The following is a 27,362-nucleotide window of genomic DNA, read 5'->3' as shown; positions in this document are numbered from 1 at the left end:
GCTCTCGGATGTCCCCACGCTCTGACATCCAAACGAAGGTGTTCAGGGACTCCCGGGAACAAGGCAGCTCTTGCCGTGCCTTCTCCCCAGCCAGAGCCGCCGAACCCAAGCGACTGCTCCAGCGGCGCGGCAACCAATCCCCCCGCCCCCGCCGGGGAGCCCCGGCGCCGCAGAGTGCAGGCTGCGGACACGGCAGGCACGTGGGCTCGCCCGCTGCGCTGCGCCAGGAACCGCTCCCGGCTCGGCCCAGCCTCTGCGCGCCCGCCGCGGCCCCAGCCGGTGCGGAGAGAGATCCTCCCCCTATCACTTTGCACCAGTCGGAGGGAATTTGCGGTCGGTGACGCCAATCCTTAAGCGAGCCACCTGCAGCGCGGGGCTCGCCGCTCCGGGAGGTACCGCAGGGCTGGGCCGGCGCGGCATGGGGACCTGGGCTCCGGAGGCCATGCAGGCGTTGGCGCGCGTCGGCGGCCGGCTGCCGCTGCTCGGTAAGGCCCCGCTCGCCCGCCCGCAGACCCCGGCGCGGCCTCAGCCCCCAGCCCGCACTGTGGTCGGCGCGCGCCTCCCCGTCCCCGCCGCCGCGCTCCTGCCCGCGCCTTCCCTGGCTCCCGCGCCCCTCCCCTCTGTCGCGCCCTCCGGACTCGCCCCTGACTGGCCCGGGGACCCCGCCCTGCCCACCCCGCGTTCTCCTGCCTCTTCTCTAAATTCACTGCCCGGCTCGGGCCGCGATCCGACCGGCGGCCCGGACTCCCGCGGGCGGGCTCGCCGAGGCTCTGCCGGGGGCCGGGCCGCCCCGCCGCTGGCGCTCCCTCTCGCCGCCCGCTGGGCCCGCGCGCCCGGTGCTGGGCCTCTGCCCGCGTCTGCTGCCCCGAGGGTAGTGCCAGGTGGCTCCGGACCTACTCGGGACCGACCCTGGATACTGTAGGCTCCTGGGTGGCGTCTTCCACTCTTTTGGGGTTTTATGTATGGAGTGAACTCTGGCAAGTGCGCCCGCGTTCTCCCCCAAAGCGAGTCATTGCGAATAATGACCCGCAACCCCGCCGAGTTTCGGTTGGATTAACGAAAAAATTACTTTGGGAATATTATGCAAATAGGATTTACACATTAAAACACTAGCTACCCTTTCCTTCTCTACTGTTTTTATCCCGACATTAAACCCTAACGGAGTTTTCAAGGTGTCACGCACGGTTCCCAAATAATCTCCTGGGTAGCATAGTTGTTAATTCAAAAAATTATATATATATATATATGAATTTTTAAAAATCCCCCTTTAATACACTTTATCTGTTTGGAAAGATGAGAGGGTTGACTCAAATTTCTGGTGAAGGAGACAGAATTCTGGGAGCCCAGGAGCCTCAGGTCCCAGTCCTGGTTCTGCAATCTTGGAACAGCACTCACTGCTCCCAAATTCTAGGATTCCAACATGAAGTCTCTGTGGTATATAGAGAAAAGATTTCCAATACAGAGGTGCAGGAATTATGTCCAAGAGTTTTTGTTACAAGTCATTCAGAATGACAGAGTAAGAAATGTAACACAAGGGAGAAAAGCTTGGGAAAACAAAGACAATTGCAAACATTTTTACTAGTTGGTAACTATCGATACTGCAGATATACAGTACAATATGTTTTTCGGTCTATGAATACAAAAAGTTCACTTTCTCTTAAGCATGACACTGGTGAGTGTTTCAGTGGCATATAAAGGCTTTCAAAAAGTATAAAAACAGTATTTGCAGCTTATTTAAGCTGTATTGAGTTCTTTAAGAAAGAGCCCCCAGATTTCTATAACTCTGCAGATTGTTGTAAATGAGATATAATTTGCACATAGCAAATATGCACAAGTCTTAAGAGTGCAACTCCATTAACTTTTGTATATGGATGTACCCATATAATCATTATTGGGTCAAGATATAGACCAAGTCTACCTCAGCCCTGTTTCAGTCACTACCCCACAAAAGTAGCCACTATTTTGATTTCTAATATCATTGGTTCACTTATTTTTAACTTCATGTAAACCAGACCATCATTATGTGTTCTTTTATGTCCAGCTTCTTTCACTCAACATTGTGATTATGGAATTCAACCTTGTTCTCAGGTTGAATAGCAGTGGTCATTTTTCTTAAATTGTTGGGTGCTATTTCTTAGTATGAATATACAGTAATTTGTTTATTCTATCGTTGAAGAACATGGAGGTTGTTTTCAATCTTGTGTAATATGAATAAAACTGCTGTGAACATTTTTTTTACATGATTTTGGTGTACACAACACCCATTTTTCCTAGGAGTAGAATTTCTGGATTATAGAGAAAGACATTCAGTTTTGCTAGATACGATCCAACAGTTTTCCTCAGTGGTCATACCAATTTACATTCCTACTACCAGCATATGGGAGTTCCAGTTCCTTACATCTTTGCCAACACTCTGTGTTACAGGTTTTCTTGAATAAAAAGGCACAAAGTGAGAAGCTGAAAAATGAGGGCTTTAAAATATTTAAAACCTTTAAATTCCTTGGATTATAAATTGCAATCCCCATTTCCCTTATATTCTAAACTCTACTTTTTATGAATAATGATGACTTTTTAAAGTAATGTGTAAAGAATGGGACCATACTCACCATGGCCTCAACTGTTTTGTGTTCTGATACTGGATAAGAAGGGGAGAAATTCAATATTTTAATAACTATGATGTGATTTCTTTCACTAGTGTCAGAAAATTCATATGCAGAGCATTGAATTACACATTTTAGTTGCCATCCTTTGTTCTTATTGCTTATCTTTCTTCATTTGCCTTCTTGTGAACTGCTAGCCTAAGAGAGGTTTAAAGTCATTAGGAGGGAGACTGGGTAGAGGGAAGAGGTGCTAGTCAAAGATTGGTTTGGATTGGATGAGATCCCAGACCTGGTGACCTGATACAAAAGCCCCTTCAATTCTAAAAGTCTAGTTTGAATTTTTGCCATCATACAAGTTCATATGGCTATGCATTTCTTCCTAGTTACTTTACATCTGTCTATAGTAAATTATCCTCTTACATTTAATTGTGAACTCTTGCCTTCCATTAGGGAATGACTTTAATTTTTACAACTAAAACTTACTTCCAGTAACTGTTAGGTATCAGTAAAGATTTTGTTATTGTTCTCAAATTTTCCAGTTGTTTAACTGAAAAACAGCGAGGTAATGAGATATTAATAAATGTGAAGAAGGACCACCTACTTATATTCCAGGGAAGACTTCAGATAAGACAGGAGAGAGCTTGCATAAGAAAGAATTTTTTTCTTTGACAAGTTTTCATTGAATACCTATTTCTGTGCTTGGCACAAAGGGGTACAGAGATGAAAGGGATAGGGGTGGGGCAACTTACATAGAAATAACAAAATCCATTCTATTTAAGTAAATTCATGGAGGTTGCTTCTCCCTAGGAAAAGCATTGGAGCCCAAAGCTTGCTTTTAGTGAGTTCAACCTTCCAACACAGACTTTGTGATCATTCCGTACCTATGGATGAAAAATGTCATGCTTCGGTGAAGGAAGCTTCAACCAGGTCAGATTAGGGATCCAGGTGTTTTGTGCCCTAAAACCACACATAACCATACCCTGTTTCAGTGGAGACTGTATTTGATGGTTGCAGGAAAGAAGCTGCTCTTCCACTCTTAATGAAACAAAGGGACTATTCCAGAGTTAAGAATGACCATGTTTTTAGGTTTTGGGAAGAAGTTTCTGAGTGGTTCTTTGAACAAATTTGTTGACTACATTTTACTCCCAGAGGCATGTCTGCTCATTGAGAAGCCCACAGGATGGCTTGGTCTTATCATTTTCTGCACAGTTCTTCTTGCTCCTCTTATCTTCCCATTCGCTAATGAAACACAGAAGGCATGCGACAAAAGCCCTTACAGTCAGTGTTGAAGATTACAATCTTGCTGACTGACTCCTCAAATACCCACCAGATATTGTCCTAACCTTTGGGTCAAGATTCTGATTTGACAAAAAGCAAATAACCTCAAAAGTATTGTAATTTATCATTTTTCTTGATGTTGAAAGGGAACATGCAGAGAATTGAAGTAAGAGGAGTAAGAAATTGGAGAAGGGAAATTGAAGAAGGGAAATTGAAGGGTTTAAAATTAGCCTTGCCTGTTTTATCATTTGGTTTTGCCTCTATGCTGTATTTTTCATTCACTCTGAAATAGCAAACTCTTGTGAATCTCACAGTGGGTGGTTTGTTTGAGGAGAGCTTTTGGTTTTATCAGGTGACTTTGTGATCTTCAGATTTTTACCCTGACTTCCAAAGAAGCTTTCACCACTTCTCAGTTAGGTAGCCACAGTGTGTGGCTGAAGGTCTTTCTGGCTTTTGGGGGGTTTATGAGCTTTACACATAGGTGATTTCATTACCTTTGGTTGATACCTTCTAAAACTATATCATTAGTGGTCCTCAAGGGATGAAAATGTTGGTTGCACTTGCTGATGGTTGTTAATTTGAATCATGGAGTTCTGTTCTATGGGTACCAACACATGTGGAGGAAATTTAAAAATAATATAAAGTACACACACACTGTTCTTTTGTGGCTAGAGGAATTGCATAAGACCCCAAAAGAGGAACTATTGTTATTTTTTTTAGGTTAAACAGTAAAAATATTTTTTCACTGCTGTCATTATGTCAATTGGTAGCCAAGAATCCTCCATAAAATTATTTACAGCCTCCACTAAAATAGGATACTGTTATTATTTTTTTAACTATTGTGTTTTGCTTATAAGATATCCACTAAATTCAATTTGTCAAATGCCTTGCCATTTGAGTTCAGAAATTCCCAATGTGAGGGATTCTGTTTTTGGAGGGCTGCAGGCAGGACTAACAACATGGGAAACGTGTTCTTTCCTCTGGCAGGGGATTTCTCTGCACCCAGTTTCCTCATTTGTAAAGAGGAGATAAGCAGTACCTTAGTCCTTCATCAGATAATATCTATAAGGTATAGCTTCATTCCTCATCAGATAGGTGCTTTGCAGAAAGAGAAATGCACGAAGTCTGGAGAAATCATTAGGATTGAGAGCCACAGGATTTTCCTCCTTCCCTTCTTAGACACTTTTTGAGCACCAACTATGTCCAGAACTTGTGTTAAGTGCCACATAGGACTGGTTCCTTCCCTCCAAGAACTCACAGCCTAATGGGGGTGTCAGCGGGAAAGGGTCAGGACTATAAAAAGAGAATGGCAGTGCACTTTTAAATGCATACACAAAAGTGGAATCTCTGACCCAGACTAGGAAAATAAGGCAAGGCTTCCAAGAGGAGGGTGATGCCAGAACCAGCACTAGAAAGGTAAGTAAGAGTTGGCAGGGGAAAGGAAGGAAGAGGACATTCCAGGAAAATAGGACAGAAAATAGGAAAAGAAGGAAGAGGACATTCCAGGAAAATAGGAGCCAGGTGGGGTCAGACCAGACCTGGGTTCAGCAACCTCGGTACTTGAGTTCTGGCTAGGAAAGAATTCAGAGCCAGGACTCAAATGATAATTCTAGGAAAATCAGCCGAGAGACGGCTCATATCTTGAAAAACTCGTTAGTCGGGACACTTGTAAGTCAAGGCCCCACTGTAATTATATACACCATAGGTATGAATCAGAAACTCATGAGCAAGTAGACAGTAGTTAACAAGGAATAGGACAGCAGTAACAAGGAAGCGTGGAGTAGAAAGAAAACTGTAATTCCCTTCTGGTTGCTGGGACACAATGTATAAGGCCTCCAGAATAGAGTAACTATAATTTACAAACTTGTAACACAGAAATCTCTGAAGTTGTTCAGTGGTTAGTTTTTTAAAGAGGTCCGGGTTGCCGGAGAGTTTCAATGTGTCATGTGTAAGAATTGTAGGGATGTAATAAGGGACTTGGCCTTTATCATGTAGACCTAGAGTCTCTGGATGGAATTCAGGGTCCATTGTATCCCTCAGGGTGTGTGTGTGTGTGTGTGTGTGTGTGTGGGTGTGTGTGTGTGTACATGGTATTTTTTTGGAAAGAGAGTTAATTGCTTTCATCAGATTTTCAAAGAGGTCTGTGACTCAAGAAAGGGTAAGGATCATTGCTGTAGGTTGTGGAGTGGTTTTAAGCAGAGGAGTGACACTCCCTGATGTATTTTAGAAAGACAGTTCTGGCATCTGCATGGAGGATGGATGCCAGGCAGACTGAGGAGTTGTTGGCAGTATCCAGGCCAGAGAAGACGAGGGCAGAATTGAGGCCATGTGACAGTGAGGCAGGGCTGCATATAGATTTGGGAATCAGCAAGAGGTTCAATGTCCAGGTTGGCAGCTGACTGGATAATGAAAAGTGAGGAAGAGGGAGGAGTCAAAATGACATGGGTTTCTGGCTTTGGTGACAGTGGATGTGTTGCCACTGAGAGGAAGAGTAGATGGAGGAGGGAGGAAAAAGGAAAGTTTAATCCAAGTTTCTGAGGGCCACTCAGATATGTACAGTGGGGCCTTGACTTATGAGTTTAATTCGTTCCGTGATGGAGCTCGTAACTCACATTACTCGTATGTCAAATGAAAAAGTGAACGAGTGAGACATGTGATGCTGGGCTGATGTTGTGGCGTTCACTGTGACGTTTGCTGCGCCAAGTAGCGGTGGGGTATCTGAAACTGGCTCGTAACCCGCATTTTAGCTCGCAACTCAAAGCAACAAATCGGCCAAGAGACAGCTCGTACCTCGAAAAACTCGTTAGTCGGGACACTTGTAAGTCAAGGCCCCACTGTAATTATATACACCACAGGTATGAATCAGAAACTCATGAGCAAGTAGACAGTAGTTAACATCATGAGAATATATAGGGAATGAGACCTTAGGGCTACCCAGTTCTAAGGCAAAACACTCGTGTGTCTCCTCTCTACACACATCACTACTAACACTGAATACTCCTAGCACTCTGGCCACCAATGCATGTGGGGGGTGATTTCCCCACACCAAGCAATTCTGCAACACCAGCTGAGTATTCTGTGATTTAACTCTATTCAGAAACTATCCAACTGGAGATAGTGTCAGATCCCACATGTTAAGGATTCAGGGACGCCCCTCCCCTTCTGATGCCAATGGCAAGTCCAGGTGTCACCTGCGCCATGACTGTTGCAGGCTGTGGGAAGGCACCAGGTGTTAGCCAGGTGGGGTCAGACCAGACCTGGGTTCAGCAACCTCGGTACTTGAGTTCTGGCTAGGAAAGAATTCAGAGCCAGGACTCAAATGATAAGGAAACATTTATTTAGAAAATCATAGGGTAGAAAAAGTAATTTGTAGAAAAATGGGCTTAGAGAACAAATCATAGAGGCCAAGGAAGGGCCCTTGGAGCTTGGGAGTGACAAAGGTAATGGTAATGCGCCTGGGGGCAGGAGGAGGAGGACCTCATGCTCCCAGGTCCTTGGTCCCAAAGGTTTTAAGGGTGGAGATTTTAGGGGAGGTCCCAGGGAAAGATCTCAATAGAATATTCAGCAGCTTTCCAGTTGTGTCCTTTCAGGGTTGTGGTCTCCACTGATTGATTGGCCAGTGCCAGGGCAGGGGGTCATTATTCGATGCAGCTGATCCTAGATCAGCCAGTGGGGCCACTTGTCTGGTTTTGCTGCTTTTCTGGGCCTGGAGCTGAAATTCAACTGAGGCCTAGATGTCATCTCTAGGGAGGAAAGGTCAGGGCGCACAAACCACATGACCAGCGATATGCTAGGGGAGGGAAGGTCATCCTGGGGATGAAGTCCCACCCTATAATTGTCCGTTGCTAGGCACCCAGGGCTTTCTGCCCTGGTGACCTTCTGCACCTGGCCCGTCATCCTTGCTCTGCTCACGTCTGCCTAACTGCTTACGACATCACGACAGGCTGTAACCAGAGGTTCCCTTGACCTACTCCTAAGATTTGATTAATTTGCTAGAGCAGCTCACAGAACGCAGGGAAACATTTTATTTACTAAATTAGCAGTTTATTATAAAAGGACATACCTCAGGAACGACCGGATGGAAGAGATGCGTGAGGCGAGGTTTGTGGGACGGGGCGTGGAGTCTCCCTGCCCTCAAGGCAGCCACTCTCTCAGCACCTCTACATGTTCACCAACCCAGAAACTCATCACCCCTTTCAGTTGAAGAATTCTTGTAGAGCTTAATCTGCAGCACCCTGCTCCTTTCCCGTGGTCAGTGGTTGGGGCTGAAAACTCCCACTTTCTAATCACCTGGTCTTTCTGGTGACCAGCCCCATCTTAAGGCTTTCTAGGGGCTCCACCCTATGTCACTTCATTAGCATAAACTCCATTGTGTTAAAAGGAGCCTCTTATGAATAACAAAAGATACTCCTGTCACTCAGGAAGTTCCAAGGGTTTCTGAGCTTTGTGCCAGGAACCAGGACTAAGACCAAATGTACCAAACCAGTGTACTGCTCTCTTTTACCAGAAGAGGAAAATGGGTCCCAAAGAGGTGAAATGACTTGCTGAAATTCAAAGTTATCAAAACAGGTAACCCTCAGCGAGAGGACTGAGACACAGGTCTTCACATCGTCTGCAGTTATTTCTGCCTCAGGGAAGACTGGGCTGGGAGGATTTGTAAAGGAGGTGCTGTGACTTTCTGTGATTTGCTTTGTACTGTCTAAATCCATCACTCTTTTTAGTGGAGTAGATTTTACTTTTACCCGAAATTTTATTTTAAGTTCATGCCAAGTATTTTTCTCCATCTACTATCCCCCAACCTCAATCCTGTCCCTTCAAAGTAGACAACTTGGGGAGTTCTTTTCCAGTTCTACCATTGTCCTCTTGTTCAGAATGGGTTTAGAACTGGACTCTGGGAAGTGTCATTAGGGGTTGGGATTGAATTCTCGGAACTTTACTATCAATGGTGGCAAATTCTTCCTTGGCTTTTTTAAAAGGCAGGTTTATTGAGGTGCAATTTTCACATAGCAAGTCTTGCATAGCAAGTGTATGGTTACATGTGTTTAACTAACACATCCACCACTAACAAGGTACAGAACATTTCCATTCTCCCCCAAACTTCCCTCATGCCCCTTTCTAGTCAACCCCAATGCTCACCCCCAACCTGTGGCTTGTCTTTTCAATTTTTAAGCAGTATTTTTTGAAGAGCATAAATTATTAACTTTGATAAAGCCCACTAGAGGGAAAACATTAGCTTTACATACTGCTCTGGTCCCACCTAACCAAGCTTAAAAGCAAGGAATAAAGTATTTACAATGAACTTAACTTGTAGGGTGGCTCAGGAGGCGGCGTAGGAAACAAAGAGAGTCGAGTCAACCAGAAAGAAAGAAAGTAAAGGTTTAATCTGTGTCCCCGGGCAACCCACGAACCCCAAAGGCAGGGCCAGTGGATTCATGCCAACTGGGAAGGGGGGTTTCTTTTTATACAGGTGTTTAATGAGGGGTGGGGGCATGAGCTGAGGAAGTTCCACCGCAGGGTTCGGCATAGTATTCAGGAAGGAGTCAGTATCTGTGTGGAGGTTGTTATGGATTCCAGGCAGGAGCTGGTATCTATGTGGCCATTTGTCTGGCACGCTGACCTGTTAGGCATTCCAGGGAGGGTCCATTATCTCCTCACATATCTGCATGCATCTGATCCTGGGCTCCCTCCGACCTAACATAACTGAATCTCAGAAAAAAGGTTCAAGAATATTTAACAATACAAAAATGCCTTTACACCAGGTAAACTCACAATGTGATGTACAACATGCTGACTATAATTATGAATACTCTATTATATATTTGAAAGTTGCTAAGAGTAGTTCTTAAAAGTTCTCATAAGAAAAAAATGTAATTATGTGAGGTGATAGATATTAATTAAACTTATTGTATAACCATGTTGCAAATAAACATATCAAGTCATTATGTTTTACATGTTGATAATATCTCAGTAAAACGGGGACGGGGGCGGGGGGGGGACTATCAAAACTCAATAATAAGAAAATAAACAACAGAATTTAAAAGGACTTGATTTGGGCAAAACATGTGAACAGGCACACTACCAAAGGATACATAGGATGTCATGTAAGCATCTGAAAGGATGCTTAACATCATTAGTAGAAAAATGCAAATTAAAACCACAAGGAGAAATAATACACAGATTAGAATTGCTAAAATTAAAAATTCTCATAGTACCAAGTGTTGGTGAGGATGTGGCACCCCTGGAATTCTAAGAAGTTGCCAAGAGAAATAGAAAATCATACAACTTCATTGGAGGACTGTTTGGTACTTTCTTAGAAAGTTACAGACACCTTACATATGATTTACATATTTTACTCCTTAGTATTTACTCAAAAAAATGAAAGCATATGTCCATACCAAGCAGCTTTATTTGTAAAAGCCCCCAAATAGAAACAATCCAAATTCTACCCACAGGTTAATGAATTAAAATATTGTGTTAGGGCGGTATAATAATAGACTACTATTCAGCAATTGAAAGAATGAACTACAGACCCAAGCCATTATGCTCAATTAATATTTGACAAAGCTATAAGCATAACCAATGGACATAAGACACTGGGGGGTAAGGGAGGTCAGGGGAATGTCAAGGGGGGGGGAAGGAGACATATGTAATACTCTTTGTAATACTTTAAGCAATAAAACAAAATTTAAAAAAAAGAAAAAAATATTTGACAAAGGAGGCAAGAGCACACAATGGAGTCAAGACAGTTTCTTCAATAAAGGGTATTGGGGAAATTGGACAGATACATGTAAAAAAATGAAACTAGACCACCGACTTACACCATACACAAAAATAAACTCAAAATGAATAAGGACTTAAATTTAAGACAGGAAACCATAAAAATCTTAGAAGAGTCTATAGGCAGCAAAATATCAGACATATGTCATAGCAATATCTTTACCAATACAGCTCCTAGGGCAATGGAAACTAAGGAGAAAATAAACAAATTCAACTACATCAAAATAAAAAGTTTCTGCACAGCAAAAGAAACCATCAACAAGATAACAAGAAAGCCCACTGCATGGGAGAACATATTTGCCAATGTTATATCCAGTCAAGGCCTAATCTCCAAAATTTATTGGGAACTCATACAACTGAACAAAAGGAAGATAAACAATCCAATCAAAAAATGGGCAAAGGACTTAAATAGACACTTTTTGAAAGTGGACATACAGAAGGCCAAGAGACATATGAAAACATGCTTAAAGTCACTAATCATCTGAGAGATGCAAATCAAAACAACAATGAGGTACCATCTCATACCTGTCAGAATGGCTATCATCAACAAATCGACAAATGACAAGTGCTATAGGTTTGTCATATAAGGCTTTCATTATGTTGAGATATGATCTATTCCTTTTGCTGAGAGTTTTTATCAAGAAAGGGTGTTGGATTATGTCAAACGCTTGTTCTGCATCAATTGATATGATTATGTGATTTTTGTCTCTCACTTTATGTTATGCATTATGTTTATTGATTTGCAGATATTGTACCAGCCTTGCATCTCTGGAATAAATCCCATTTGGTCTTGGTGTATGATCTTTCGAATGTAATGCTGGATCCGATTTGCTAGAATTTTGTTGAGGATTTTAGCATCTATGTTCATCAGGGATAATGGTCTGTAATTCTCATTCTTTGTAGTGTCTTTGTCTGGTTTTGGGATTAGGGTAATGCTGGCTTCATAGAAAGAGCTTGGAAGTGTTCCTTCCTCTTGAATTTTTTTTTGAATAGTGTGAGGAGGATATGTTTTAGTTCTTATCTGAATGTTTGGTAAAACTCCCCTGTAAAGCCATCTGGTCCAGGGCTTTTGTTTGCTGGCAGTTTTTTGATTGCTGCTTCAGTTTCATTGGTAGTTATCAGCCTATTCAGGTTTTTTTATTCTTCCTGATTGAGTTTTGGAAAATTTTATTTTTCTAGGAATAGTTCCATTTCATCTAAGTTGTCCAGTTTGTTGGAGTTGAGTTGTTCGTAGTATTTTTTTTTCAATCCTTTGTATGTCTGTGGGGTCGGTTGTTACTTCATCTTTTTCGTTTCTGATTTTGTTTATTTGGGTCCTCTCTCTTTGCTTCTTGGTGAGCCTGGTGAGGTTCATCAATCTTGTTTATCCTTTCAAAGAACCAGCTCTTGGTTTTATTTATCTTTTGTATTATTTTTTTGGTCTCTGTGTTGTTTATTTCTGCTCTAATCTTTATGATTTCCTTCCTTGTGATTACTCTGGGTTTTTCTTGTTGCTCTCTTTCTAATTCTTTAAGTTACAGGGTTGGATAATTAATTACCATTTTTTGTTTTTGTTTTTTGAGGTAGGCCTGTAGAGCTATGAACTTCCCTCTCAGGACTGCTTTCACTGTGTCCCATAGATTTTGGATTGTTGTATTTTCATTGTCATTTGTTGCCATGATGCTTTTTATTTCTTCTTTGATCTCTTTAACCCAATCATTGTTTAATAGCATGCTATTTAGCCTCCAAGTGCTTGATTTTTTTTCCCCATTGTTTTTCTTGCAGTCGATTTCTAGTTTTATGCCATTGTGATCTGAGAAGATGCTTGATATGATTTCTCTCTTCTTGAATTTGAGGAGACTTTGCCTGTGTCCCAATATGTGGTCTATCTTTGAAAATGACGCCTGTGCACTTGAAAAGAATGTATATTCTGTGTCTTTGGGGTGAAATGTTCTGAAAGTATCAATTAATTCCATCTGATCTAGTGAGTCATTTAGGATTGATGTTTCTTTGCTGATTTTTTGTTTAGAGGATTTGTCCAGTGCTGTTAGTGGGGTATTACAGTTCCCTACCATGACTATATTGCTGTCAATTTCTCCCTTGATATCCTACAGAAGTTTTTTTGTTTTTTTTTTATGTATTTGGGTACTCCTGTATTGGGTGCATATATGTTTACCAGAGTTATATCTTCTTGTTGAATTGCCCCTTTTAGTATTATGAAGTGGCCTTCCTTATCTCTTGTTATGGCCTTCACTTTAAGGTCTAAGTTGTTAGATATAAGTATTGCTACCCCAGCTTTTTTTTTTTCATTTCCATTTACCTGAAAAACCTTTTTCCATCCCTTCACCATCAGTCTGTGTGAATCCTTTGTTCTGAGGTGGGTCTCCTGTAGATAGCATATATATGGGTTATGTTTTCTTATCCACTCAGCTACCTTATGTCTTTTTATTGAGGCATTTAATCCATCTACATGTAAAGTTATTATTGATAGGTACTTGTTTGTCACCATTTTTATTCTTTATGCCTTTGTTTTTTCTTCCCTTCCTATTTCTTTTTATTATTTTTTAAATAAATCTTTATTGTTCAGATTATTACAGTTGTTCCTCTTTTTCCCCCCATAGCTCCCCTCTACCCAGTACCCACCCCACGCCCTGCCCTTACCCCCCCACTGTCTTCATCCATAGGTGTATGATTTTTGTCCAGTCTCTTCCTGCACCCGCCTCACCCCATTCCCCCCGAGAATTGTCAGTCCACTCCCTTTCTATGCCCCTGATTCAATTTTCTTCACCAGTTTGTATTCTTTTTTTCTTTTGCTTTTCCAGTTGGGTGTTTTTTGCTTCTTCGTATTTCAAGTCTTTGACTTGATTCTTGGGATCCTCTAGTCCGCTGTTGGATCTCTGTATATTATTCTTTATTTCAGTCAGTGTATGCTTAATTTCTAATTGGTCCTTTTTCATATCCTTGAGGGTCTCACTATATTTCTCAGAGGTTTCTAGAAGATTCTTGAGTAACCTTATTACCGTGGTTTTGAACTCTATATCCAGTAGTTTGCTTTACTCCATTTCTTTCATTTGTGACCTGTTTCTTTGTCTCCGCATTTTGGCTGCTTCCCTGTGTTGATAGAGTGGCTTTGTGTGCTAGGTGTCCTATAGGGCCCAGTGGCTCAGCTTCCCTAATTACCTGAGGTGGACACTCTTGGTGCACCCCTTTGTGGGCTGTGTGCACAGTCTTGTTGTAGGTAAGCCGTGATTGCTGTTGGTATCACTGAGTGGAATGGACCTCCAGGCCAATTGGCTGTGACTACCAGTTGTGTCTGCAATGGGAGAACTTCTGTGCTGGAGACACCCTTCTGGGGCAGGACTTGCTTCAGTGGGGGCTTTGGCGCTCACTGAGTCTGCCCAAGTTTTTAGGCAGAGAAAGGCCAGGCCATTCATATGCAAAAGCCTCTGCACACAGCTTGGGTGGGGTTGTAAATTGGGTGGGGCGGGGTCTCAGGGAATCACCAGGGTGGAGCAAACTGCAATGGCTGCCAGTCTGCTCTGCCTCAGAGAGGTCCTGGGGTTTGTGTCCTGCGGCCCCATGCAGGAACAATGACTGCTGCAAGCATCTCTGCGAGAAAGCCGCCCTCACATTCCAGCCTGATGCCAGACAGTCCAGTTTCTCTCTGTATGAGTCTAGGTCCCCAAATTCCCACCTGGAACTGGAGTTCAGAGCAGTCAGAAGCTTGTATCTGAAAAAGACAACCTCATACCCAGCTGGCAGCCCCTTTCGCGCGCTCCTTTGTACCTCCGCACTTCCACCCTCTGCACTCAATGCGCTTTTCTCTTTCCTTCTAGTGGTAGAATTTCCACTCAGCCAGCCTTCCCATTGTTCTGGATGATATTTGTTATGTCTTTTAGTTGTAGTTTTAATGTGGTTGTGCACGGCAGCAAGTTCAGGTGTTTACCTCTGCCGCCATCTTGGTTATCCCCTATTTCTTCTTTTTACAGCAGACCCTTTAGCATTTCTTGCATTGCTGGTTTAGTGGTAATAAACTCCCTTCGTCCTTTTTTGTCTGTGAAGCTCCTGATTTCACCCTCAATTTTGATTGATAGCCTTGCTGGGTACAGTATTCTTGAATTCAGACCCTTCCTTTGCATGACTTTGTATATTTCATTTCATTTCCTCCTGGCATGATGTGTTTCTGATGAGAAATCAGTCATTACTCTGATGGGGGGATCCTTTGTAGGTAACTTTCTGCTCCCTCTGGCAGCTTTTAAGATTCTTACTTTGTTGTTGGTGTTTGCCAATTTAATTATAATGTGTCTTGGTGTTGGTCTTTTGGGGTTCATCTTGTTTGGGACTCTGTGAGCTTCTTGGACTTGTGTGAGTTTTTTTTTCCCTATATCAGGGAAGTTTTCTGTCATTTTTTCAAACAGGCTTTCTATTCCTTGTTCAGTTTCCTCTCCTCTGGGACCCCTATTATGGGGATGTTGTTTCCTTTCATGTTGTCCCAAAGTTCCCTTAGGCCAGGGGTGAGCAAACTTTTTGACTTGAGGGCCACAATGGGTTCTTAAACTGGACCGGAGGGCCGGAACAAAAGCATGGGTGGAGTGTTTGTGTGAACTAATATAAATTCAAAGTAAACATCATTACATAAAAGGATACAGTCTTTTTGTTTTTTAGTTTTATTCATTTCAAACGGGCCAGATCCTGCCCACGGACCGTAGTTTGCCCACGGCTGCCTTAGGCTCTCCTCCTGTTTTTTAAGTTTTTTTTCTACATGCTGCTCTACTTGGGTATTTTTTCCTACCTTGTCTTCTAGCTCACTGATGCACTTCTCTGCTTCTTCTAGTCTACTGTTGATGCTTTCTATTGTATTCTTTATTACAGCAATGTCATTTTTCATTTCTTCTTGGTTCTTCTTCATTTCCTCTTGGTTCTTACACATATTGTTGAATTTGTATTCTATTCTTTTTTTAAAAAAAATATATCTTATTGATTTTTTTACAGAGAGGAAGGGAAATTGATAGAGAGTTAGAAACATCAATCAGCTGCCTGCTGCACGCCCCTCCATTGGGGATGTGCCCACAACCAAGGTACATGCCCTTGACCGGAATCGAACTTGGGTCTCTTCAGTCCGCAGGCCGACGCTCTATCCACTGAGCCAAACCGGTTAGGGCTGTCTTCCATTCTTTTCAGTGACCTTATGACCATTGTGCTGAAAATTTTCTCTGACATATTGCTTGCCTCCATTTCATTTACTTCCTTTTCTGGTGAGTCCTCGTTTTCTTTCGTATGTGGGCTGTTTCTTTTTCTCCCCATGATCTCTCCTCTCAGGGTGTCTGGTTATGTAGCTCTCTCCCTCCTGTGTTGACTTAAAGGCACAAAATACAACACAACAAGACACAATGCACAGGGCACCAAACACAAATGTATTCACGATACTAATAACTCCAAATAAAGATGACCACCAGAGAAAAGAGAATTAGGGGATAGAAAAGAGTGCAAAAATTATGTTGAGAAAAGGAAAAAATGTAAGAGAGAAAAGCAAGCGAAGAAAAAAGAAAAAGGAAATATATATATATATATATATATATATATATATATATATATATATACACACACACACACTAATAAAAGAGAAAAATGGTAATTGGCGTACGACGCTACCCTTTTCATTGGCTAATCAGGGCTATATGCAAATTAACTGCCAACTAAGATGGCATATGTAGGCACAATGCAGGGAGGTGAAAGGGAAAGCAGGAAGAACCCCCCTGCCACTGACAGTGATCGGAAACCCAGGGGGGAGCTAAGAGCTGGGGGGCAGGGCAAAGGCGGCGCTGGGGCCGCCTTTGCCCTGCCCCCCAGCCATGATCGGAGAATCAGGCGCCTTTGACGCCCTGGCCAGTGATAGCAGGAAGTAGGGGTGGAGCCAGCGATGGGAGCTGGGCACGGTCGAAGCTGGCAGTCCTGGGAGCTAGGGGTCCCTTGCCTGGGCCTAAAGCGGAGCCCACGATCGCGGGGCCGCTGCAGCTGCGGGTCCCCGCTGCCCAGGCTGGACGCCTCAGCCAGAGGCGTCCTGCAGGGGCAGGGGCGGAGCCTGCGCGATCGCGGTGCCCCCCGCTGCCACTGCGGGTCCCCGCTGCCTGGGCCGGACGCCTAGGCCAGAGGCGTTAGGCCTGGGCAGGGGCGGAGCCTGCAACCGCGGGGAGCTGGGGGTCCCCTGCCCAGGCCTGACACCTCTGCCGGAGGCCTCAGGCCTGGTCAAGGGGCTGATCTGGTGAGTGGTGATTGGAGGGTGATGAGGGTCAACTCCTCTGGCCGAGGCATCAGGCCTGGGCGGGGGGCTGGGGGTCCCCTGCCCAGGCCTGATGCCTGGGCCAGAGGCATCAGGCCTGGGTGGGGGGCGGAGCCAGGGATTGGGGGGATATGATGGTCCCCTTGCCCAGGCCTGAAGCCTGGGTCAGAGGCGTCAGGCTTGGGCGGGGGGTGGAGCAAGTGATCAGAGGGAGATGGGGGTCCCCTGCCCAGGCATGATTCCTGGGCCAGAGGCCTCAGGCCTGGGCAGGGGTCAGAGCCAGTGATCGGGGAAAGATGGGGGTCCCCTGTCCAAGCCTGACACCTCTGGTGGAGGCGTCAGTCCAGGGCAAGGGGTTGATCAGGCAATCAGAGGGTGATGGGGGGTCTACGCCTCTGGCCGAGGCATCAGGCCTGGGCAAGGGGCAGAGCCAGCAATCGGAGGGGTCTGGGGGTCCCCTGCCCAGGACTGACGCCTGGGCCAGAGGCATCAGGCCTGGGCTGGGGGCAGAACCAGTGATGGGGGGAAATGAGGGTCCCCTGCCCAGGCCTGACGCCTCTGTCAGAGGCGTCAGGCCTGGGCAAGGGGCCTATCCTGTGATTGGAGGGTGATGGGGGTCAACGCCTGAGGGCTCCCAGTATGTGAGAGGGGGCAGGCTGGGCTGAGGGACACTCCCCCCCTCCACACACACACACACACACCCAGTGCACGAATTTCGTGCACTGGGCCCCTAGTGTGTATGCATATATATATATATATATATATATATATATATATATATATGGAGAATACTCCAATAAAACAACAACTAATTCAAAATAGGCAGACAACAAACACCCAAAGATGAATGCAAATTACAAAAAACAACTAGTCCAAAATATGTAAACTACCAACACCCAAACAACAAACACCCAGATGAATCTGAGGAAGCAAAGCTTTCTCGAGGCCAGTGGTTGTCAACCTTGGCTGCACATTAGAATCACCTGGAAATCTTTTTTAAATCCTGATTTCTGGGCCTCATCCTCTGGAAATTCTGTTTCTTTGTTATGGGGTGGGGCCACAACATTAGTAACAAAGAAACAGAATTTCCGGAGGATGAGGCTCAGAAATCAGGATTTAAAAAAGATTCCCAGGTGATTCTAATGTGCAGCCAAGGTTGAGAACCACTGCTCTGGGCGATATCTGACCTTGCCATCCACAGATTGCCTCACCAGCTGTGTTTAATTTTCCAATTCTGGGTGGGTGTTATTCGATTCAGCTGTTCCCTCTATCTGCTCTGTGAGAAGGTGCAGGGTTTTTTCTCCCCCTGGACAGACCCTTTAGGTGCCCACGGTCGAGAAGGCTGTAGTCCTAGTGTTCTTGGGTTCGCAGCTGAGGCAGTTGGTCTCTGGGCATGTGGTTGTAGGGTCCTGGGAGGTGTCTGAGGTCTCCCCGGTTGAAGGTAAGGCTAGGCTTCCCTTTCAAGATGGCATGGTCTCTGCGGCAGAGCCGGCTGCTCCAGGAGAGATTTCAGTAGCAGTAGATGCTGCCCGGCCAGGGGAGCCTGTCAGCCAGTCCTCAGCAGGCCTTCACGCTCTCCATGATAAGCCTTCTGGCATTTACTGCACGCCTCCACAGAAATCAACCTTCCATTGTGTTCTTTATTGAAGCTATGTCATTCTTCATTTCCTTTTGATTCCTTATCATGCTGGTCAAATTCTCATTCAGCTCCTTATAATTCTCATTGATTTGTATGCATTTGTCATCCAGACATATGAGCATCCTTATAACTATTACTCTGAATTCTTTCTCTGACAAATTATTTGCCTTCATTTCATTTAATTCCTTTTCTGGTGATTCCTATTTTTCTTTCCTTTGGGGATTGTTTCTTTGTCTCCCCACTTTTCTGTAATGTTTTAATTATTTCTATGTCTTAGATCCAACTGCTTTGTTAGCCAGGTTCTTTTGGGGGTTGGCCTATGTAGTTGGTGATTTTTGGGACCCAGTGGTATAGTCTCTCAGATCTCCTGAGCTTGGTGTTCTAGTGGAGCCCACTACTTGAGTTATTTGGGTTCTCCTGATGTAGTTGGGTCTTGAATGTTATTTTCTCATTTGTGGTTGAAGTCTGATCATAGGCTGTCTGACAATGTGACTCACCCCGGGCCTTGTCGTGCAAGCTGTTGTAGATGTGCTTGTGGTTCCAGCTCTTGTGGAAAGGGTTGCCTGAGGTCTCACTGGAGTGCGCTCACTGTGAGATCCTGGAGTTCATAGCCTGGGAGAAAGTGGTCTCAGGGCCTGAGGCTCAGGTAGTGCGACTCTGGCTAGTGTTGGGTGACTTTTGCTGGGGTAGCATCACTCTGCAAATCACTGTGAAGGTCCTGGAGCCCATGACAGTAGGAGGCAGCTATCCTGTAGTCTGCGGATGAGGCAGTGGGTTTCTGGCCAGGGTGACTTCACTCTGCCAATCATGAGGGGGTCCAGGAGCCAACAGCTGGGGATGCAAGAATCTCAGAGTCTGTGGCTAAAATAGCGTGACCTTGTCCGGATATGTGAACCCTTAGTAGCTCACTGCAGTGTCTAGACGCCAGCCACCAGGGAGTGGGAAGTCGTAGTTTCTGTTGGGGGAGTTGTGTGCCCTTGGTTGGAGAGACACACGCCCACTGGCGGCTCACAGAGTCCCAGGAGCTGCCTGCTGGGGAGGTGGGCTCGTGGGGCCGCGCCGAAGCTGCGCAACTGCGGTGTCCAGAAGCTGGCTGCCGGGGAGTGGGGAGTTGTGGTTTCTGCTGAGGGAGCCATGAGCCCTTGGAGGTGGACGTCCTGGGGTCTGCAGGTCTGTGGGCGAGGCTGTATGACTGGCTGGAGTGGCTTCAGGGTCCCGGGCAGTGTCGAAGGCCAGTCTTGGTGGAGGCAAGGCTGGGTTCCTTGTGGAGGCCACTCTCCCCTTCAAGATGGCGTGGGCTCCGTGCCAAGCCCTGCAGCCCGGGGAGTGCCCGCAGCAGTGGCAGGGGCTCCTCATCCAGGAGAGCCTGGTCTGCCAGCCCCTGACACTCCCGCAGGATCTAACTGTCCCTCACTTACACAGGCACACACACACCCCTTTCACTCCCTCCGCCCCTCACAACCTCTGCCTCACTGCTGTCCTGCCAGCCGCCATCTTGCGAATCTCTTAGTGAAGTATTTTAAAAGACAAGGGGAAATGGTGAAATGTGTAATAAGTAAGGGAATGGCTGGATCATTTTACTAGTATATCCACTAAAAGAATGCAAATCAATTCTATGTAGCATCCTAAGAAATGCTTATATTGTGTTCAAATGGTTATATAAAATGATTTCTACCTATCAATACAATTAATTGAAGGCTATATATATATATACAGATGGCAAAAGTTCTAGAGAAATGAAAATGGTTTATTTGTTAGAATATAGGGATTTAGAGTGAATTTTCACTTCTAGTTCCATTAGCATTGGTATAATGTGACTTCTTTAGCAAATAATGAAATAATAAAGACAGAATAAAACAAACCAGTGAATGTGTCTTAATATGTACTTCCCATAGCTGCAATACTGACATTTTAAAGCAGATCACTAGGCATGAAGGTGGCTGAACACATACATTTGCCTCCTGTCTACCAATGGTCCGCTAAATGACAGTAAACAAAATTAAGACATAACGTATAAGGACAAAGATAATAGGGAAGCAGAAAATAAAATTTTGAGAGCTTTAACGCACGTGAAGAAAGCTGAGTCTAAGGTGGGGAGGAGAAAGCTGAGAAGCAACCTGATTTCCACTTCAGGACCCCTGATGTGGGCACCAGCTCCAGTCCCACAATATGAGCAGCAGACAAGAGAGAGAAAAGTCTCTCTGGGGAATCTGACCAGCCCATGGGAAAACCTAAAGATAACCATACAGAGGAAATCAGGCAGCAGGTCAAACCATGTGCACAGAGCTTACACGATCATTTTGTGCTTCATTCTTATATTATATGTGAGCAAACTATCAAGGATTATCACTCATTTGGGAAAAACATCTCAATAATAGGAGAATAGAATGTGAAAGAGAGAGAGAAGGAATCAAAGAAATAATTCAAGAAAACTCCTCCAGAGAAAACTATGAATTTCTAGATTGAAAAGGCTCACTGAGTATCTAACACCATGGATGGAAATAGATGATCAAAAAAATCACCTAATTTTGAAAGTCTTGATGCACAAAGAGAAGATTCTACAACCATCCATATAGAAGAAGAAATGGCTTGTATACCAATAATCACCTCTGTAGTTGCATTAGCCTCATTTCAAATGCTTAATAGTCACATGTAGCTAATGACTACCATGTGGAACAGCACAGGGAAGAATATCTCCATCACTGCAGAGCATTCTGGTGAACAGCACTGCTCTAAGTAACACTGCTCCTGATTTCTAGTAAGACTCACCCTTTATGAAGTTATGCTTCCTGCTGGCCACTTTTCCATGATGACATTGGTTTTGTAGTTTTGTTGCAAGATGAATATGTGCTTTCTTTTAAAGATGTGCATGTATCAATATCACTGTTTTTATTTTGTTTTACAGTTGTTTTTTCAGCAATGATATTTGAGGCTATTACAAATCAAGATTTGCCTGTGATCAAGTGTGTTTTAATCCATCATAAGAGCAATGATTCATCAGTGGGGATACCTTCATCATATCCCACGGTAAAGTAATATTAATAGTATACGTTTAGCTATATTTTCTATTGAGACCTACCATGGCTATATGGGCCTTTCTTTTTATGTTTTTACGTATATTATGTACTCATAGATGGTGCATATGAGCATCTACACTCATTGCTACCTGGCACTCCGCTCCATTAAGAGTCGTGTTCTCTTTGAGTTCAGTTTCAAGGAAGAAGTAAGGGAATCTCACTTTCTTCTTAGAGAGCAACCAGACTTCTCCCTCAAGCCTGAGTCCCCAATTTCTAACTACCTTTTGGATATAGATAGATGTTTTCCATTTTCTCATTAATATTTTATCCACAATTAATTCCAGTTCTGTTTCCTCAAACCTGTTCCCATTCTTGTATTAATTGATTTCTGTTTATGGCCCTGTCTTGTTCCCAGGCTTGAAAGCTCAGTGTCACTTTGGAGTACTTACTCTCCTTTGCCTTCACATGTGCTCAGTGCCAAGTCTCATCAATTTCCTTTCTTAACTAGTTCTCATATAATCACTTCAGATTCTCTATTCTCACTCTCACTTCCCTAATTCAAGCCCTCATTAACTCCATCAAAATCAACAATAATATCTTATGTAGCTTCTTCCTTCTGCAGTTCATCTCACATGGGCTGTCAGACTATTCTTCCAGAAGCACAGCTCTAGCCTTTACTGCCTGCCTTGAGACCTTCAGTGACCTTAGTTAAGCTGACATGCAAACTGCTCCATAATCTAGCTCTGACTCCTTCAGGTTTCAACCTTGGTTTTCATTACTCTTCTCCTTCTTGCTGTTTATCTGACATAGCCTGGGTATTTACATAAACAAAGGAAGCTTAAACAATAGTGAACTGAGAATATTGGAAGTTTGTGTACAATAAAGAGCAAACCTAAATTAGCCAACTTCATGGACATTTTTAGTTAGGATTTATACCAATATATAGTCACTATTTTCTTTGCATAGGTATAACACATAAACACATGACATGATAACCTATGTGTCCCCCCAAATCAAAGATATTAGAAATATTCTCAAATCTTAAAATCAGTATGAAATAAGTTTTAATGACAACATTCTACATGAATGATAACACCTAACTTAATGCATAATTTTTTAATGCCAGAAGCATGTTTGGTTTGAATTTGTTAATCGCTATTGGTATAGTAACAAATTGGCTTATTAATAATATATTTGCATACATAGTATTTCAGTGAAGATGAAAAACTATTATTTCTATAATGTTTTGAACTTTTAGTGTCTTTAAATTTTTAAAAATTGATTTTAGAGAAAGAGAAGGTGGGGAGAGAGAAAGAGAGAGAGAGAGAAAGAGAGAGAGAAACATTGGTTTGTTGTTCCACTTAATTATGCATTCATTGATTGATTCCCATATGTGACCTGACCAGGGATTGACCCCATAACCTTGGCATATTGGGACAATGCTCTAACCCAGTGGTCGGAAAACTGCGGCTCGCGAACCACATGCGGCTCTTTGGCCCCTTGAGTGTGGCTCTTCCACAAAATACCACGTGTAAGCGCGCACGTACAGTGCGATTGAAACTTCGTGGCCCATGGGCAGAAGTCGGTATTTTGTGGAAGACCCACACTCAAGGGGCCAAAGGGCCGCATGTGGCTCGCGAGCCGCAGTTTGCAGACCACTGCTCTAACCAACTGAGCTACCCAGGCAGGGCTTAGTGTCTTTTCAACGTAAGAAAATAATTGTACACATTTAAGTGTTTTCTTATAAAACACAATCTTTAAAAAATTGATGATTAGTCCTAACCGGTTTGGCTCAGTGGATAGAGCGTCAGCCTGCAGACTGAAGGGTCCCAGGTTCAATTCCAGTCAAGGGCATGTACCCTGGTTGCGGGCACATCCCCAGTAGGAGGTGTGCAGGAGGCAGCTGATCGATGTTTCTCTCTCATTGATGTTTCTAACTTTCTATCCCTCTCCCTTCCTCTCTGTAAAAAATCAATGAAATATATTTTTTAAAAAATTGATGATTAGTTTTGTTTCCTAGTATTAAGTCCTGCATTATTATTTTTTCATGTAGTATAAATTGTATTTTTAATTAATAATCAGGATTATATTAAGATCCAGTAGTTCTTAAAAAGCATTAAATTAATAACCATAGGACTTCTAATTGTGGCAAAGGTGAGCATTCCTCATCATGCATTTTCATCTCCTTGAAGTTGAAGCTGCTGCATTTGGGTATTTTCCCACTTCAATGAGAAGTGGATTATCAAGGTGTCTGTGGCTTTTTTTTTAAGTTTAAAAAAAAATATATTTTTATTGATTTCAGAGGAGAGAGAGCTAGAAACATCAGTGATGAGAATCATTGATTGGCTGCCTCCTGTACAGCCCACACTGGGGATCAAGCCTGCAACCTGGGCATGTGCCCTAACCAGGAATCAAACCGTGACCTCCTGGTTCATAGGTTGATGCTCAAACACTGAGCTACACCAGCCAGGCTAAAAAAGGTTTTGAAAAAGATTTTTTAAATTTCTTCCACAGTTCACAGTTTTCAGATGAGATATCTTTCTGGAAATTTTATACTCAGGGGTGTTTTGAATAACCATGCATTCATTAGTAAAGAAAATTTGTCCATGAAAACCTAATAAATAAGCTTCTACAGCCCTTACCTATATTAACAGTGTATCCTGGACCAAAATAAGATGATTTTACTGTGCCCACAGTCTACTTAATTGTTGTTTAAAATCAGAATATTTTCATCATTCTTCTTTCTGTTTGAAGATTAAGTTGCTGTGTGCTGGCTTATCCACTGCAAGTTACTATTTTTTCCTTTGTAATTAACAGATATTTTGGAGGAGATGCAAATATCCCTTTTCTCCTCCAATTCTCACCTGCTGATTTTAGCTTCCATTAGCGGACTTTGTCTACAACAGTTATTACTGTGATGTTTGCCTAATGGTGATTGTTCCTTTTCCCTCACTCCCTCTACATTTATTTATTGGCATTCTTCTGTGAGGAAGAGCTGGCCCTTCTCTCTGTTTTATTTATTCAATTATTTATCAGTATGGCCTCATCTCATAGACATTTATTTGATTCTATGGGTTATAACCCAGAACTATCATTTTTATTTTGTTGTACAAATGGTTCCAGCATTGGGAGCTACTTCACATTGGCTCCTGTGTCCCTTCAACATGTCCCTATCTTTTTTCAAACACTTACTTTTTGGTATTATAATGTAGTTCATGCTCATCTTGTATTTTTCTCACCTCAGCCCTGGAATTAATCACTTCTCCAATGCGCACTGATTTCTTGGAGAATAGTATTTAGAAACCAAGATCTGAGAGCTGGATGTGCTCATTGCTACTGGATGTCATTGCTTCTAGGCCCTCTCAGCAGGCAAAGCTATGAAATGTATGCATGTATATTAACCACCCCCCCAACACACACACACACACACACACACACACACACACACACACACACACACACACTATATTTATTGCTCTCTATCATCTCTGCATCTGTCTGTCATCTATCTATCTATCTATCTATCTATCTATCTATCTATCTATCTATCATCTATTTGTCTATCTATCTATCATCTCCATCCATCACAGTAAGTTCAATATGATAACTCTGATTTTAATTTGGCACCAAAGATTTCATTCTAACTTTCCCTCTTATTAGTATTTCTCTCTCTGACAGTAAGAAACCTGGCTCTCATTATCTATAACAATTTACTTATGTATTCCATTCTAGCACATACTTAAAGTAGTTTCAGAATTGTTAGCCCACATCCCAGTGAGAAATAGGACAAATAAGTAGAATGCTGTTGTTGTGTTATAATTATTTTTGTCTTTAACCTTATTGTATCCAAAGTATTATTTTTCTGAATCCTTTACTTTCCTACCACCTTCACTATGGTTATGTTATTATTAGACATTAAGTTCATTTGGTTTGCATTCCATTTTGAGTTTCTCCCATATCCCAGTTGGTTTTAATTATTTATTTTTGAGTATATGAAACATGATATGGTCCTAAAAGCCAAAGCAATATAAAAAGGTATACTCAGTCCTGGCTAGGTAGCTTGGTGGTTAGAGCATCGTTCCAATACACCAAGGTTGTGGGTTCAATCCCCAGTTAGGGTACATATAAGAAATACCAATGAATGCATAAAAAGTGGAACAACAAATCAATGTTTCTCTCCTTCCCTCTCTCTCTCTCTCTCTCTCTCCCTCTCCCCCTTCCTCTCTCTCTAAAGTCAATCAATAAAATTTTTTAAAAAGTATTCTCAGAGAAGTATCACTTCCTTCTCATCAATATTACCAAGTTTCCATCCTTTTCCTACTTACCTCCTGAACTTAACCAATTCATTTAGATTTTGGATACTATTCCTATATTTCTTGTGTACAAATGAGCAGATACATGTGCATTTTCTTTTTTGTTGTTGTTGTTAATCCTCACCCAAGGATATTTTTCCATTGATTTTTAGAGAGAGTGGAAGGGAGGGGAGAGACAGAGAGAGAAATATCAATATGAGAGAGACGCATCAATTGGTTGCCTCCTGCATGCATTCTGACCAGGGCTGAGGATCAAGCCTGCAACCAAGGTACATGCCCTTGACCAGAATTGAATCTGGGACCCTTTAGTCTGTGGGCCAATGCTCTATCCACTGAGCAAAAATATAGTTGTTGTTAATATATATGTTGCTGCTGTTGTTAATCCTCACCTGAGGATATATTTTAAAAAATATATTTTTATTGATTTCAGAGAGGAAGGGAGAGGGAGAGAGAGATAGGAACACCAATGATGAGAGAAACATTGATTGGCTGCCTCCATACCCTACACTGGGCATGGAACCTACAACCCAGGCATGTACCCTGACTGGTAATTGAACTGTTACCTCCTGGTTCATAGGTTGACACTCAGCCAGTGAGCCACTCCTGCCAGGCCTATGCCCATCTTTTCAGATCCAACTCCACTGACTCAGTGAGGCATGCCCACCACCCCAGCTTGGAAGTCGCCTGTTTCTCCTCTGAATTTCCAGAGCACTTAAATTTTCCTGTCAAAGTAATTGGTGCCTTTTTATGGGTCACATTTTATTTCAGTTTTACTTACTTCTTAATACTAGACTAAAAACTTTAAGGATACGATCAGTTGAATCTTTCTAGATTCAACGTGCCTAGCAGATGGTCTAGCACTTATCAGATACTGATTAAATGAACTTATCTGATACTAACTGAATAAGTGAACAAATAAAATCAGAAATATGACTTATGATCAATAACAGAAGAGCTACCTTGCTTCTCACCTTAAGAAGCTTTTGTGTGTGTGTTTGCACACGTGTGTGTGCACTAACTATATACTACATGTTAGGAGATAGGAGGTGAAGGTTCTTACCTTAGAATTTGCTACCACACCCTCCTCTCAATATATTTCCATTTTTTGAAGCAGGCCAGGTATGTGGTGGTGGCAATGAGCCTATGGGGAATATCTGCCCAGAAAATATTTTGGTTTTTAAATTCCCTCTAACACAAATACCAATTTACTATGTAGATTTGTATCTGCATACCAAGTCACAAAAACATTTACCTATATATTGCAAATTTTGTGATTATTGTCTGTATATTAATTTGCTAGAGCTGTCATAAGTATCACAGGCTGGGTGACTTAAACAACAGAAATTTATTGTTTCATAGTTCTGGAGGCTAGAAGTCTGAAATCTAAATGTCAGTGGGTTGGTTCTTTCTGAGGCTATGAGGGAAGAACTGTTCCAGGCCTCTCTCCCTGGCCTGTAGGTGACCCTCTTCCTGTTAGCA

The 27,362-nt window shown here is 43.0% G+C and overlaps 1 protein-coding gene across 1 annotated transcript in view; it reads left to right on the top strand.

Moving 5' to 3' along the window:
- Window positions 1-273: 273 nt before the first annotated feature.
- FLT3 (fms related receptor tyrosine kinase 3) overlaps window positions 274-27,362 on the top strand; it is a 79,366-nt gene continuing 52,277 nt past the window's right edge. The window contains exons 1-2 of the mRNA XM_059684053.1: window positions 274-485; window positions 21,459-21,580. Coding sequence (XP_059540036.1) covers window positions 419-485; window positions 21,459-21,580 — 189 coding nt within the window. The 5' untranslated portion in view covers window positions 274-418. The remainder of the gene's footprint in view (window positions 486-21,458; window positions 21,581-27,362) is intronic.

This window comes from Myotis daubentonii, chromosome 2 (genome assembly GCF_963259705.1).
Source record: "Myotis daubentonii chromosome 2, mMyoDau2.1, whole genome shotgun sequence".
Lineage (NCBI taxonomy): Eukaryota > Metazoa > Chordata > Mammalia > Chiroptera > Vespertilionidae > Myotis > Myotis daubentonii.
Note: the sequence above shows the minus strand (reverse complement) of the source record. Positions and strands in the feature narration are given on the sequence as shown.